The sequence below is a fragment of the Nycticebus coucang genome, chromosome 20 (assembly GCF_027406575.1).
Source record: "Nycticebus coucang isolate mNycCou1 chromosome 20, mNycCou1.pri, whole genome shotgun sequence".
Classification (NCBI taxonomy): Eukaryota; Metazoa; Chordata; class Mammalia; order Primates; family Lorisidae; genus Nycticebus; species Nycticebus coucang.
Window position 1 is genome coordinate 29,942,360 of NC_069799.1, and position 16,679 is coordinate 29,959,038.

Below are 16,679 nucleotides of genomic sequence, written 5' to 3' on the forward strand. Positions count from 1 at the left end.
ACAAGGTCTCACTTTTGTTCAGGCTGGTCTCTACTCCTGAGCTCCAGCAAGCTTTCCATCTTGGCCTCCCAGAGGGTTAGGATTACAGGCATGAGCCACTACTCCTGGCCTAACTATGTATATTTTAAAGCAAAGTTTCTTTGGTCCTAGAGAAAGACAGACCCAGATTTTTTAAAAAAGGACACAAAGCATATTTACCTGGTAAAATTATGTACATATATTTCAAGAAGGCAGAGATAAAATTTATACTTTTGTTTTATTTTGGAGACAGAGTCGGACTCTGTCATGCTGGGTAGAGTGCCATGACATCAAAGCTCACAAAACCTCAAACTCTTGGGCACAAGAGTTCTTTTATTTTTTTGCAGTTTTTGGCCAGGGCCAGGTTTGAGCCCGCCACCACCGGTATATGGGGCTGGTGCCCTACTCCTTAGAGACACAGGCGCCACCCGCATAGAAGTTCTTTTTGCCTCAGCCTCCCAAGTAGCTGGCATGGGAGTCCCAATTAGCTCCCAAGTGCCATAACACTCAGCCAGTTTTATAAATTGTTTTTAGTAGAGAAATGGTTTTATTTGCTCATGCCAGTCTCAAACTGCTGAGTTCCAGCAAATCACACACCTTGGCCTCCTAGAGTGCTAGGATTACAGGTGAGAGGCAAGTTATTTGGCCTTACATACAAAATTTCCTAAATTAAAATCTTTAAGGGAAAAAAAGAGCAAAATCTTTTTCTTTATATCCAAATTGGAGTGTTCATTCTGGTATTTCTTTTCTTTTTATTTTTTTTGCAGTTTTTGGCTGGTGCCTGGTTTGAACCTGCCATCTCCGGTATATGGGGTGCCCTACTCCCTTAAGCCACAGGCACTGCCCCCCATTCTGGTCTTTCTAAGTTGTATTTTCTCTTACTAAAAACAGGTCTAGAGCCACGTTCTTGAACTCATATCTATAATTTCAGTAGACACAGATTTATGCTCGGTGTTCCTAGCACAATTGTTACAGTGCCAGCCATATACACCAAAGTTAATTGGTTCGATCCAGGCTGGGCCAGCTAACCAATAATGACAACTGCAACCAAATTTTGGCATCCTCACCCATCCAAGAATTCATTAAATAGAGTAAAAATGCCACCATAGAATGGCTGGAAATATTTGTAAATTAGATGTGTGATAGGAGTTAATACTCAGAATATATAGGTGTATAAATAATAACACATATATAGACAACTCCCAAAACACAACAGCAAAACCCAAATATCTTTATTTAAAAATTGACAAAAAAGTGCACTGACATTTTTCAAAGAAGGTATATAAATGGCCAACAGTCATTTGAAGCAATGCTTAAAGTACTAATTATGGAGAAATGCCAAGAAAAATCACAATGAACTATTACATCATACTCATAACAAATACTAAAAGTGTTTGTTAAGGATATAGAGAAATTGGAACCTTTTTGGAATGTTGATGAGGAAAAACGTTGCAGACACTATTAAAATGTATGAAAACTGTAACGATGCCTTGGCACTCTATCCAGAGTGACACAGTGAGATTCTGTCTCAAAAAAGATAAAACAAAACAAAGAAAAAAAAAAGAGAGAGAAAGATAGAAAAGAGAGAACTGTTCGTAATTATAATGAGTTAACAAGGTATCCCAACAGTAGGAGACAAGGAGTGATCATAACTCTACATCTTTTGAGAGGGGAAAAACATGTATTAATGTTTTAATATGTAGTCATGTGTGGCTCAGCACCTATAGCTCAGGGGCTAGTGCATCAACCACATACACCAGGACTGGTGGGTTCGAACCCAGCCTGTGCCTGCCAAACAACAATGACAACTACAACCAAAAAATAGCCAGGAGTTGTGGTGGGCACTTGTAGTCCCAGGTATTTGAGAGGCTGAGGCAAGAGAATCACTTAAGCCCAAGAGTTGGAGGTTGCTGTGAGCTGTAATGCCATGACACTCTACTGAGGGTGACATACTGAAACTCTATCTCAAAAAAAAAAAAAAAAAAACCCCCCATAGTCCCCCATGTGTAGACCCGCTTACCCAAAGTGACCAATGTACACAGTTGCATTCCCACAGTTCCAGGAATTCGGTGTAGCAGGATTGGCCACCATCACCTGAAGTCTTGGTGCCTTGTCAAAATAGTTTTAAACATTCTTTGCATATTCTCCTGTGAGATCTGATTTAAATGAAATGTCACCTTTTCCCCAACATTTTGTTTCCTTCCTGTCCTTTATTAGATATTGTCTTCTCTTTTTCATCAAGCTAAGTGTTCTTTGTTAGGTGGTAAGAGTACATTGGCCATCAATTCCTCAAAACACATAACCAAAAAAGTAATTCAATAATATCTTTTTATTCATCAAATACCAAAACAATAGTATTTTGGATAGATTGGATTAAATAAATAATGACATAGGTCAGCGCTTGTTGCTCAGCGGTTAGGGCGCCAGCCACATACATCCAGGCTGGAGGGTTCGAACTCGGCTGGGGCCTGCTAAACAACAATGACAACTACAACAAAAAATTAGCAAGCATGGTGGCAGGTGCCTATAGTCCCAGCTAGTAGGAAGGCTGAGGCAAGCCAAAGGGCCTGAGGTTGCTGTGAGCTGTGACACCACGGCATTCTACCCAGGGCGACATAGTGAGACTCTGTCTCAAAAAAAAAAAAAAAAATTACAATTAATTTTACCTACTTTTCTTTTTTGTGGCTACTTTAAAATTTGAAATGACACAGGTGGTTCACATGTTATTTCTATTGGACATTGTTTTCTTAGAAGACTTCATCCCTTTTCAAAGCTCAAACTGCCTTCTGAAAAGACAAGATTACAAGAAAATTAGGAAAAAAATCAACCTTTAAAATAATTGTTAATATGTTGTTTCCATTTGTGAAAAACATATTTGCAGTGTGTGTTCACGCGTATGAGAGTACATATGTGTATGTATATGTATGTCTATATAAATGAAATGTATAGAAAGGATATAATTATATTCCATGTTAAATACAAATGTTGCCCAGGGAGTACAGAGTCCCAGAGCAGGTATAAAGCCCTGTCTGTGCAGAGCTCCAGCCTAGAAACTGTTAGCGTTCTGTCCTCATTCAGCCTCTTGTCTGGTCGTATTTCCTGTCAATCAGGACCAGAGGGGTGGGCCCTGAGGCCCTACCCAATCAGGGATGCTCCAGTAGAAACCGTCCAACCAAAATGCACAGCCAGGAAGAAGGCGGCAGCTTCCGGAACTGGCGTTGCTTTAGTCTCCTGTGCTGGCCCCTGAGCTGGGTTCCCTCTTCACTGTTGCTTCTTCAGGAGGCTGTAGGTGTCTCTGCTGCAGCCTCTGCCCTTCTGTGACTTGCAGGTACTGGGACATTTGTAGAGGACACCGGGACACCCCGGAAGCTGGGAAATGGTGAGTATATGGGATCGGGTGTAATGAGGGGGGAGGGCTGTGGTTGGAGAGGGAAGTGACTGTGGCGAGACCGCGCTATTTCGCTTTAGTTGGGGAGTCTAAAGACCAGAGTTTGTCACTGGCACCCTTTGGTGCTCAGACTCCTCCTGGCAAAGGTTGGGTTTCGGTAGGCTCTTCTTTATTGTAAGGAAATATTGCTTTGTAAAAACACCAAGTATAATATCTGCAAGCATCACAAACGAGGGCTTTCTTTCATAGGGAGGAGCAAACAAGTTTTGAAAAAAAGTGGGAGATGAGGGCAGAAAAATAATCTATGTCAGAAAATGTTTCTTCCTGAAGTCAGCCTGTTCTGAGGAGGGCCATAAAATGGGATAATATGTTGAAGTCAGAATTGGCCAAAGTTCAGGATCCTGGGAGAAAGAAACTTTACAATTTCATGAAGAAGCATTTTGTTGTGACTCCTGAAGAAAGAACTTCAGCTGATTGTTTATGAGCAATAAATGGGAATTTGCAGAGCCTGTGCCTGCCCTTGTCATAGGAGAAACAGGGAGTATCACCTAAATCACAAAGGGAAGGGTTGTTTCTTGCAGTGTGTTGCTCTTGAGAACACAGAGGGTGAGGAATTTCTTTAATCACATCTACTTACCAGCATGAGTTACACGCCCTTTCATCTTGCACCACTTTCCCTTGCCCTATACATGACTTTGGTCTACTTTATATGAAATTGCTGAATGTAAGTAATGTGGTTTGCTGAGTCCTGTGAGTAGGTGTATTAAATGATTATACTTGTGGAGGGATTTATTTGAGCTCCTGCTTTATAGGCAGTTGCTCAAAATCATAGACGGGCCTGTGGGGCTTGCCCCTGGCATCTGCAGTGAGAGCAGTGTGGTGGGACTGAGCCTTGAACTTGTGAGATCTATGTTAACTCTGGGTGGTGTCAAAATTAAATTTTGTAGATGGAGTTTGTATTGGAATATTAGTGGAATATTGTTCTGCAAACTACATATATTTGGTATGAGAAGTGTTGTCAAAGAAAAACATGGTAGAGGCCTGGGCTAGAGGGAGATTCTAACTGTCCCAGAAAGGAAGGATGTGTTCTCCTGCACATACGCTGTCACAGCACAAACTGGGCAGTGATTCCACATCACCTCCTGGGTTGAGAGGAGACTGAGGTTTTGGAAGGCAGAAGCTCTGAGGTCAGATTTCTTCTCCACATTCTGCTGCCACCATGTGACTATACCCAGCATTTTAAGCACATGCACACTGGACAATGATGTAGTCACAGCCCATCCAGGCAATGCTCCACCATCTGGATGGAATCAAGCTCACAGCTCTTTTACTCTTACAGTGTCCCACCAAAACCCCACACCAGTGCTCAGAAGACTCCTGTTTTCTCCCCACCCCAAGATCTTGTATGTATAGAAATAACCTGGTCCTTCATTACCCAGACTTTTATTTCACCCAATGATAGTCTCATCTGTCTCTATGGAACAGAAATAAGCGTGAGCATATTCCAGTCTGGGCTGTTATGTCTAGCACTGGCACTCCAAAACAAGTGACTGAAGCAAAGGTACATATAAATCAGTGGAAGTTTATTAAGACAAAGTTTGTAGACATTCCTAGAAAAAAAAAAAAACCCACAAATCACAAATGTATCTTTGATTGTTCAGAAGGGGCATTTGGGAACTTTTGTACTTAAACATGACAAGGCATACAGAAGGAAAAGGAACTAGAGCCATGGGGACTGAGCTAAAATGGTTACCTTCTTTTGAAGCTTAGGAAATTTACATTTTGCATAGGATTATGTGAACATCTGAACAAAAAAAGAGAGTGAAGGAAGAATCAATTAAGTAGATGTCCCTGGGTATGTAGAAAAAGAATTGATCTTGTCTTTCTTCTATATCTGGGAAGATCAAGTTGTGGTAAACATTATTAGTATGTAATGAAGCAGATTTTAGTTTTAGGAGCTAGACTTAGCCTGCAGGCACAGAGGTACATTTTTGTGTTTTTGCTTATGGGACCCCAGTAAGGAATGCCTTTATGAATTATCTTTGATGATAGCGCTTTTAGAATCCTGAGAACTTTTACCTTTCCACGAGGGTCTGGATGATAGGTATTGTTAGTAACAACTATTCATTTGGAAGTGGGTCTTGAATGACTCATCCTCTGGGCTTCACCTTTGCTTTTGCATAAGGAGTTGTTCCTTAGATTCTTAGTTTCTTTTACAGCCTCACCTGATATTTCCACAAGCTCTACGGTTTGCCCACCTGTGGGTCCATGTTAGCACCTGTCTTCCGATTATTTTCTTCCCCTAAACCCTCTTTTGGGTACACAGTGTGGCTTAAGTTACTTCTCTGGTAACTTAACTGTTTACCTCCTGGAATTATGCCATGAGTTCAAGATAGTGATCCTACACCTGTCTGTTGCAAGAGTAAATACAAAATAGAAATACCAGACTGAATACTCCAAGTTGAATATGAAGAGAAAGATTTTACTGTATTCCTTTTTATTAAAGATTTTAATTTAGAATATTTTGTGTGTGTTTTCTCTGCCTCTTTGAAATATATGTAAATAATTTTACCAGATAAATAGACTTTTGTCTTTTTTTAAATTCAAGTCTATGTTTCTCTAGGACCCAGGTGTTATGATTTTGAGTTATAAATAGTTGAAAAGATAGCAACCTTTGCCAAAGTTTCTGATGTGGTATAGGACCTGTTGTTAGAAGGCACCTGGCCTCAATCTTCCATCCCATGTAGACATAAACTTCCTTTCTTCTGAATATCATCAACTAGCAAACACAAATGTGCTTTCCAATTACAAGTTGAATTTAGTGTGATCTATATATGAGAAATGGTGCTGTCAGGACTTGGCACCCATAACTCAGTGAGTAGGGGCTACACTGAGGCTAGCGGGTTTGAGCCTGGCCTGGGCCTGCTAAACAACAATGACAATAGCCAACAACAACAACAAAATAGCTGGGCATTGTGGGGGCTGGGGGTCCTGTATCCCAGCTACTTGGGAGGCTGAGGCAAGAGAATCAATTGCTTAAGCCCAAGAGTTTGAGGTTGCTGTGAGCTGTGACGCCACAGCACTCTACTGAGGGTGACATAGTGAGACTCTGTCTCAAAAAAAAAAAAAAAAATTTTGTTATGAATATTTTGTAAACATCCACTTAGCTTCCTTTCCCAAATATTCTCTATGTATGGTGACCTTAGCGATGACTTTGAGGACAACTTGTGGATTTCTACAGAAATATCTTTGTAGGGCCTCAAACAGCCATTTTATCTCTGTCTTTCAGTTATCCTAATATCTTTAAATCTAAAATTCACCCAGAGACTATGGGGCCCAGAAACTCAACTTGAATTCACAGGTGTACATTGAGTACACCTGAGAATTTCCACTTTCTCATTTTTCTTTTTCCTAATTCCCATGAATATACAGAGGGCACAGGCTGCATAACCATGTTTCCAAGAACTTCCAAATTGTGAATCCAGGTCCTTCCTCAGACACTGCTGCCTTCTCTAGCCTCTAGAAATTTTGAGGGGCCAGCAGACAGTGCCAAGTTTAAAGATTGTGATTTTTGGTCTTCCTTGAACCAAAGGTATTTGTGTTATTAAAAATGTGTTGAGCAGAAGGGACTCTGTGGTGTGTTTGTTTTCTCCAGCTGAGTGCCGCTCTAGTCTAGGAGGAGTAACACCAACTTCAAGTAATACATAAAATTGTTAAGCCATTTCATAGACCCACTTAAAACCTGTGAAATCAGCACTGCCCACAGCTCAGTGAGTCTGGCGCTGGCCACATACACCAAGGGTGGTGGGTTTGAACCCGGCCTGGGCCACCTAAACAACGACAACTGCAAGAACAACAGAAAAAATAGCTGGGCGTTGTGGTGGGCGCCTGTAGTCCCAGCTACTTGGGAGGCTGAGGCAAGAGAATTGCTTAAGCCCAAGAGTTTGAGGTTGTTGTGAGCTGTGACGCTACAGCACTCTACTGAGGGTGACATAGTTGGGACTCTGTCTCAAAAAACAAAAAAACAACAGTAACATGAGGAGATGGCAGACTAATGAGTTGCAAGGACCACCTCATGTTCCTTAGCTGAGCAAAAGGTGATGAAAGGGGAAAGGAGCTTGGGAGAACTATGTGCGTTAGCTTTCTATGTGTAGGTCACCCTGTTTTCTTGCAGTGCTTTCTTTCCATCTGGCAGTCTGGCTGACATCAGCTAGACCACAACAGAAATGGTGGCTAACTGCTCAGCATTTTCCTTCGTGGGGAGTTCTGCAATCTTAGTTCTATAGTTAATGGCCCACAAAGAAAAATGAGAAAGTAGAGATCCTCAGGTGTACTCAATGTACAGAAATTCATAAGCAAGGACATACATAGCCATTATGATAAAAAAAAAAAATGGTTACTGGCTTCAAGACAGAGTAACTTCTGGTCTTGCAGGATCACATACTTAGAGTGGCCAGGAGTACCCAATGGCTTGCGTGCATATGAAAGCCTGGGAGGCAATGCTTAGCTAAGTGGTTCTCTGCTCAGGCTTCCTGTTAGGGTTCCACGGCCAGGTTGATGAAGTCCCATCAACAGTGATTCTGCCTTCCCAAAGATGGTAGTAGTCTCTGTTGTGTAATCTATGTGGTTTTAATTAAGTGTCTCCATGTGATGCTAGGTTAGGCTAGTGTCAAGCATGAGGGCCTCCAGATACATTTATTTATTTATTCATTCATTTCTTTCTTGATTTTTTGAGACAGAGTCTTATTATGTTACCCTCGGTAGAGTGCTGTGGCATCACAGCTCACAGCAACCTCAAACTCTGGGCTTAAGCAATTCTCTTGCCTCAGCCTCCCAAGTAGCTAGGACTGCAGGCACCCACCACAATGCCTGGCTACTTTTTTTTTTTTGCAGTTGTTATTGTTGTTTAGCAGGCTCGGGCCGGGTTTGAACCTGCCACCCTTGGTGTATGTGGCTGGCACCATAACATTGGGTGTTGTAGCTAACACCTATAGGTATGGGTGCCAAGCCACCCAGATGTATTTATGAAAGTTGAGTTTAGTCTTTTTTTCCAGAAGGAGGTCACAGGGCCTGCTCATCTTGGGTTTAATATGGATAAGACAGCATGACCCACATTCCCGTTGCCATAGTGGAAATTGTTGGCAGGGTAGGGTACCCAAGGTCAAGAAATAAGAAACTCACACTTTGCACTGTATTCAGAACCTCTTTGTTCCTGACTGTCTGCATTGATAAAAAAATAGGAAATGGTCAGTATTTTGCCATATTTCATCATCCTTCTGCCTGTGGACATTGTGGTAGCATGTGAAGGTGGCAAGTTGATTTCTTTTCTTTTTTTTTTTTTTTTTTGAGACAGAGCCTCAAGCTGTCGCCTTGGGTAGAGTGCTGTGGCATCACAGCTCACAGCAACTTCCAACTCCTGCCTCCACCTCCCAAGTAGCTGGGAATAAAGGTGCCTATCACAATGCCCGGCTATTTTTTGGTTTCAGCTGTCATTGTTATTTGTCGGGCCCGGGCTGGATTCGAACATGCCAGCTCGGGTGTATGTGGGTGGCACCTTAGCCACTTGAGCCACAGGTGCCGAGCCCAAGCTGATATTTTTAAAGGCATACTGTACAAGTGCAGGTGTAATATATCCAGATACTCTCACCTGAGAAGGAAATGAAAAAGAAGAAAAGAGAAAGAAATGATTGCTTCTCAGGTAAATGTGTCCCAGGTCCAGGGCTGTGCCCACTTCTTCTCCTTCAGTGTCATATATTTAGAACTTGCAAATCTTTGCTTCTCTACTTGTGATATTCTTGCCTAATGAGTTTGTTGCGAATACTCTTTTGTCCTATTCTTACAATACTCAAGAGGCTCTGAACACTTCTCCTCCCTTACCTATATACCATATTGGCATTCTCTCCATCCAGGTTTCTCATGTTCCCTGAAAAATTTTAACTGTAAATTTATGTTCTACCACAAAACCCCCCAAAACTATATATTTATATATCTACACACACACACACACACACACACACATACACATATATATAATGTATTATAATACTGAAAATGTTTCCCTTATGCCTATTTAAAATAGGAAAATGTGGATACCTAAGATTGCCATTGTAGATAAGTCTGCATTAGATTTTAGCAAAGAAGGGGTATATGTGCTGTTTAGGTTTCATCTGGAAGCTCCATTAGTTGTATGTAGAATAAGATCAAGTACATGGGGCCAGGAGTAGTGACTTACACCTGTAATCCCAGCACTATGGGAGGCCATGGCAGGTGGATTGCCCGAGATCAGGAGTTCGAGTCTAGTCTGAGCAACAGCAAAACCCGTCTATAAATAATTGTCGGGTGTTGTGGTGGTGCCTATAATCCCAGCCACTGGGGAGGCTGAGGCAAAAGAATCTCTTTATCCCACGAATGTGAGGTTACTGTCATGTATGACAGCACAGCACTCTACATAGGGTGACAAAATGAGACTGTCTCAAGAAAAAAAGAAGAAAAGATGAAGTTCATGCACTTTTACAGAAGATGGCATTAACTACCTAAAGTAGGCGTTCAGGCATTGTTGTCCCAGGTACAAGGGAGGCTGAGTCAAGAGAATGTCTTGAGTCCAAGAGTGTGAGTTTGTTGTGAGCTATGACACCACAGCACTCTACCAAGGGCAACATAGTGAGATTCTGTCTCAAAAAAAAAAAAAAAACGCGCAGGTTATAGTGTATGATGTAAGTAAGGCACAGAATACACATGCCTATATTGGTGGCCTTATTTTTGCACCATAACCTAAAAAAAGCACAGTATCTACACTGGGGTTGTGGATGTTATCCCATCATCTTTCCTCAGTGTTAGAGAGCACATGAGGGATTATTTCTCTGCTGTACTTATTACATAATACCATTCAGTCATGTAAGTCAAAAATGTTCTCACCCATTCATTTATGTAAAAATGAAATTAAATCTTTTTCGTTTTTTTTTTCTTCAGGAACTATTGACATTCAGAGATGTGTCTATAGAATTCTCTATGGATGAGTGGGCCTGCCTGGACCTTGCTCAGCAGAATTTGTATCGGGATGTCATGTTAGAGACCTACAGACACCTGGTCTTCCTTGGTGAGGATAACTTACATACACAGATCCTACTGTGCACTAAGCATTTCATATTTCTTCTTTGTAGATGAGTTTTGTGGAATTTCTTCTTTGACTGTGTTAGTTTTAGATTGTTGTTTCTAAGGAAAACTTAAGTTCTTGGTATAGAAATGAAAAGACTTCACATGTTTATCTTGGCACTAATCTTAGCCTTTCTTGAGCTGTTACATGTCCTTTACTACATCGATAGTAACCTCAAAAATTTAGAGGCTTAGAATTGTGCGCATACCTTTAAGTCTAGTTTCTAGTACCAAGTTCTATTTCAGTAGTACTGGGTAGTGGAACATTGTAAATAATTTTTTTTTTTGAGACAAAGTCTCACCATGTCACCGTCAGTAGAGTGTCATGGCGTCACAGCTCACAGCAATCTCAAACTCTTGGGCTTAACCGATTCTCGTGCCTCAGTTTCTCAAGTAGCTGGGACTACAGGTGCCCGCCACAATGCCTGGCTGTTTTTTGTTGCAATTGTCATTATTGTTTTAGCTGGCCTGGGCCAGATTCAACCTGCCAGCCTTGATGTATGTGGCTGGTGCCCTACCCACTGAGCTATAGGCATTACCCCTTTCAATGCTTTCTAAATATTTTAAAGTTTCTGTTAGAAACTTCTATTTTTTTTTTTTTTTTTTTTTTTTGAGACGGAGTCTCACTATGTCGCCCTGAGCAGAGTGTCGTGGAATCACAGCTCACAGCAACCTCAAACTCTTGGGCTTAAGTGATTCTCTTACCTTAACCTCTCGAGTAGGTGGGACTACAGTAGTGCCCTCGCGTCCCCGCCCCCACCATGCCCAGCCGTTTTTCTGTTGCAGTTGCCCATTGTTGTTTAGCTGGGCCAGGCCTGGGTTCAAATCCTCCTGCCTTTCTGTATGTGGCTGCTGTCCTCCCCACTGAGTTACGGGTGCTGCCAAAACTTCTACGTTTAGATTGTTCTTTTAGAATCTCTAAAATGTTGTGTTCTCTACTTTAGGAAGGTACTAGATTGGTAATTGGAGAAGCCCAATAAGAGTCATGTCATTTTTTCTAATAAAACAGGGCTGCCTGTCTGTAAGCCATACCTCATCACCTGTCTTGAGCAAAGCAAAGAACCCTGGAAGGTGAAGACACACCAGACAGTAGTCAAGCACCCAGGTAGGTTGGAGTGAATGGAGCAGATAACACTGGTCAAAGGTCCAAAGTTCAAGGAGAAAACCAAATAATACAATGTGATTAAGGAAGTTCAGCTTCATTGGAAATGATTTCTGAGAGGCCTGGGTTTATTTCTCTTGTTCTTACATAAGGGCACCTCTGTTCTGCTTTTCATTTCTTATGTTTATTTCCTCATTGAGACAAAGTCTCACTGTGTTGCCTTCAGACTCACATGCCATGGCATCAGCCTAGCACAGAGCAATGTTAACCATCTTTGTTGAAGTGATTTTTTGGTCTCTACCTCTCAGGGAGCTGAGACTACAGGTTTCTCCACAACGCTTGTCTAGTGTTTTTACTGTTTTTTAGTAGAATCAGAGTCTTTCTCTCGTTCAGGCTTATTTCAAACTCCCAAACTCAAGCACCTTGGCCTCTCAGAGTGCTAGGTTTACATGTGCTAGCCACCATGCCTGGCCCTATTCTTCTTTTTAAATTTCTTTTTTATTGAGACAGAGTTTCACTTTCTCTCCCTGGGTAGAGTTACATTGTGTCTTCCCTCATAGCAACCTGGAATTCATGGGCTCAAGCAATCCTCTTGCCTCAGCCTCCCAAGTAGCTGGGACTACTGATTCTGGCCACAATGACCGACTATTTTTTTTTTTTAAGAGATCTGGTTTTGCTCTTGCTCAGATTAGACTCCTACTGGTGAGCTCAAGCAATCCACCTGTCTTGCCCTCCCAGAGTGCTAGGATTATAGGTGCCTGACCTTTTCTTTTTAATTTTATATATATTTTTTGAAATAGAGTCTCACTTTGTTAGCCTCAGTAGGGTACTGTGGTGTCACAGGTCACAGCAACCTCAAACTCTTGGGCTCAAGTGATTCTTTTGCCTCAACCTTCAAAGTAGCTGGGACTACAGGCACCCACCACAGTGCCCAGCTATTTTCTTTTGTTGTGGTAGTTGTCATTGTTGTTTGGCAGGCCTGGGCTGGGTTCAAACCCACTAGCCCCTGGTGTATGTGGCCAACGCCCTAAGCACTGAGCAATGGGCGCCAAGCCTCTTTTTAATTTATAGAAGGAGTTTAGTTTTTAGTCATGTTCTCTCTAGTGTACAGTGAGAAGAAAGAACGTTATGGCTTCCACAGGACTGCAAAATCTGACTGGTATTTGATTGCTTTTGAGGACCTAAAAATATTTGTGTATTTTTGAAAATGTCTGAAATTTTTTTGTTTAATTTTCTTGAATCTAGGTGTGGTGGCTCACTTCTACACTCCTAGCACTCTTGGAGGATGAGGTGGGAGGATCGTTTGAGTGCAGGAATGTAAGACAAGCCTGAACAAGAGTGGAATCCTTTCACTACTAAAAAAGTTAATAATGACTAAGCATTGTGGTGGTTGCCTATAGTCACAGGTGCTTGGGGTGCTGAGGCAAGAGGATTACTTAAACCTAGGAATTAAGTTTGGTGTGAGTTAGGCTGATGGTGATGGCACTTTAGCATCAGCAAAAGAATGAAACTGCCTCAAAACAATTCTTTGTCATCAACATTCTTCTTCTTTTTTTTTTTTTGTTTTGTTTTGTCATCACCATTCTATTCAAAATATGAAAGTGAGACGTTCATATTAATATTTGGTTCAGGAATCTCAGACACCTCAAATAGATGGCATATGTCTTTATAGTTTTTGATTAAATGAATGTTTCAAATAAGATACTGCAGTAAGTATAGTCAGTAAATTTTATGAGAACACTTAAGAATCTCCCCCCAATATAAGAAAATCTTATGTTATTTCACTTCAGCATTTTGTTTTTATATGAACTTTGATAAATAGTTTAATTTTTATATGCTCTAATTTCTTTTATTATTATTATTATTAAATCATAGCTGTGTACATTAATGCAATCATGGGGCACCATACACTGCTTTTATAGACCATTTGACATATTTTCTTTTTTTTTTTTTTTTTTTTTTTTTGTAGAGACAGAGTCTCACTTTATGGCCCTCGGTAGAGTGCCATGGCATCACACAGCTCACAGCAACCTCCAACTCCTGGGCTCAAGCGATTCTCTTGCCTCAGCCTCCCGAGTAGCTGGGACTACAGGCGCCCGCCACAATGCCCAGCTATTTTTTGGTTGCAATTTGGCCGGGGCCGGGCCTGAACCCGCCACCCTCGGTATATGGGGCTGGCGCCTTACCAACTGAGCCACAGGCGCCACCCCATTTGACATATTTTCATCACACTGGTTAATGTATCCTACCTGGCATTTTCTTAGTTATTTTTTTTTCTTTTTTCTTTTTTTTTCTTTTATTAAATCATAGCTGTGTACATTGCATTTTCTTAGTTATTGTGTTAAGACATTTATATTCTACATTTAGTGAATTTCACACGTACCCTTGTAAGGTGCACTGTAGGTGTGATCCCACCAATCACCCCCCCATGCCTATCCTCCCCCTTCCCCTCCCCTCCCTCTCTTCCTACGCACTATTCTTAGGTTATAACTGGGTTACAGCTTTCATATGAAAGCCGTAAATTAGTTTCATAGCAGGGCTGAGTACATTGAATACTTTTTCTTCCATTCTTGAGATACTTTATTAAGAAGAATATGTTCCATCTCCATCCATGTAAACATGAAAGAGGTAAAGTCTCCATGTTTGTTTAAGGCTGCATAATATTGCATGGTGTACATATACCACAATTTATTGATCCATTCGTGGGTCGATGGGCACTTGGACTTTTTCAATGACTTAGCAATTATGAATTGGGCTGCAATAAACATTCTGGTACAAATCCCTTTGTTATAATGTGATTTTTGGTCTTCTGGGTATATACCTAGTAGAGGAATTATAGGATTGAATGGCAAGGTCTATTTTTAGATCTGTAAGTTTTCTCCAAACATCTTTCCAAAAGGAATGTATTAATTTGCATTCTCATCAGCAGTGTAAGAGTGTTCCCTTTTCTCCACATCCACCCAACATCTCTGGTCTTGGGATTTTGTGATATGGGCTAATCTTACTGGAGTTAGATGATATCTCAAAGTAGTTTTGATTTGCATTTCTCTGGTAACTAAGGATGATGAGCATTTTTTCATATGTCTGTAGGCCATGCGCCTATCTTCTTCAGAGAAGATTCTCTTCAAGTCCCTTGCTCAGCCTGAGATGGGATCACTTGTTCTTTTCTTGCTGATACGTTTGAGTTCTCTGTGGATTCTAGTTATTAAACCTTTGTCGGAGGCATAACCTGCAAATATCTTCTCCCATTCTGAGGGCTGTCTGCTTGCTCTTCTTACTGTGTTGTTGGCTATTCGAGATATTTTCTGATTCCATATAAAATGAAGTATTATTTTTTTCAAGATCTTTAAAGTATGACAGTGGAGATTTAATAGGGATTGCATTAAAATTGTATATTGCTTTTGGTAGTATGGACATTTTAACAATGTTGATTCTTCTCAGCCATGAGCATGTTATGTTTTTCCATTTGTTAACATCTTCAGCTCTTTCTTTTCTTTGAGTTTCATAGTTCTCTTTATAGAGATCTTTCACTTCCTTTGTTAGATAAACTCCCAAATATTTCATCTTCTTTGACACTGTGAACCGACTAGAGTCCTTGACTGTTTTTTCAGCTTGACTATTGTTGGTATATATAAAGGCCACCGATTTATGAATGTTGATTTTGTAGCCTGAGATGCTGCTGTATTCCTTGTTCACTTCTAAGAGTTTTGTAGTAGAATCCCTGGTGTTTTCCAGATAAAAAATCATATCATCCGTGAAGAATGGAAGTTTGAGTTCTTCTGACCCTATATGGATACCCTTGATCGCCTTTTTTCCCCTAATTGCAATGGCTAAAACTTCCATTACAATGTTAAAGAGCAGTAGAGACAATGGGCAACCTTGCCTGGTTCCTGATCTGAGTGGAAATGATTTCAATTTAACTCCATTCAAGATAATATTGGCTGTGGGTTTGCTGTAGATGGCCTCTATCAGTTTAAGAAATGCACCTTCTAAACCAGTTTTCTTAAGTGTTCTGATTATGAGGGGATGCTGGATATTATCAAAAGCTTTTTCTGCATCAGTTGAGAGAATCATATGGTCTTTGTTTTTTAATTTGTTTATGTGCTGAATTATATTTATAAATTTATGTATATTGATCCAGCCTTGAGACCCTGGGACCTACTTGGGCATGATGTATAATTTGTTTGATGTGTTGCTGGATTCTGTTTGTTAGGATTTTGTTGAATATTTTTGCATCTATATTCATTAGTGATATTGGTCTATAATTTTCTTTTCTTGTTGGGTCTTTTCCTGGTTTGGGGATCAGGGTGATGTTTGCTTCATAGAATGTGTTGGGTAGTATTCCTTCTTCTTCTGTATTTTGGAACAGGTTGAGTAATATAGGTACTAGTTCCACTTTAAAGGTTTGGTAGAACTCTTAAGTGAAGCCATCTTGTCCTGGGCTTTTCTTTTTAGATAGATTTTGTATGATTGATGTCATTTGTGAACTTTATATAGGCCTATTCAACATTTCCACTTGATTTTGGCTAAGTCTCGGAAGGTGATGTGCTTCCAAGTATTGGTCAATTTCCTTCAGATTTCACATTTCTGAGAATAAAGTTTCTTGTAATATTCATTAAGGATTTTTTGAATTTCTGAGGAGTCTGTTCTTATTTCGTCTTTGTCATTTCTGATTGATGAAATTAAGGATTTTACTCTTTTTTTTCCTGGTTAGGTTAGCCAACGGTTAATCTATTTTATTAAACTTTTTAAAAAACCAACTTTTTGATTTATTGATCCATTTTATAATCCTTTTGTTTTCAATTTCATTTAATTCTGCTCTAATTTTGGTTATTTCTTTTCTTCTACTGGGTTTGGGGTTGAAATGTTCTTCCTTTTCCAGTTGCTCGAGATGTCCCATTAAGTTGTTAACTTCCTCTTTTTCCGTTCTCTTGAGGAAGGCTTGTAGTGCTATAAATTTCCCTATTAGGACTGCCTTTGCGGTATCCCAGAGGTTCTGATAATTTGTGTCTTCATTGT

At 40.4% G+C, this 16,679-nt stretch overlaps 1 protein-coding gene across 4 annotated transcripts in view; it reads left to right on the top strand.

The window, feature by feature from the left end:
• The first annotated feature begins 3,234 nt into the window (after positions 1-3,234).
• Positions 3,235-16,679, top strand: part of LOC128572726 (zinc finger protein 93-like) — a 34,429-nt gene continuing 20,984 nt past the window's right edge. For all 4 annotated transcript variants that reach the window (XR_008376239.1, XR_008376240.1, XR_008376241.1 and 1 more), the window contains exons 1-3: positions 3,235-3,397; positions 10,376-10,502; positions 11,568-11,663. Coding sequence is in view for 1 of the 4 variants with exons in the window: in XM_053572791.1 (XP_053428766.1) it covers positions 3,395-3,397; positions 10,376-10,502; positions 11,568-11,663 (226 nt within the window). In the remaining 3 variants the exon portion in view is untranslated. The remainder of the gene's footprint in view (positions 3,398-10,375; positions 10,503-11,567; positions 11,664-16,679) is intronic.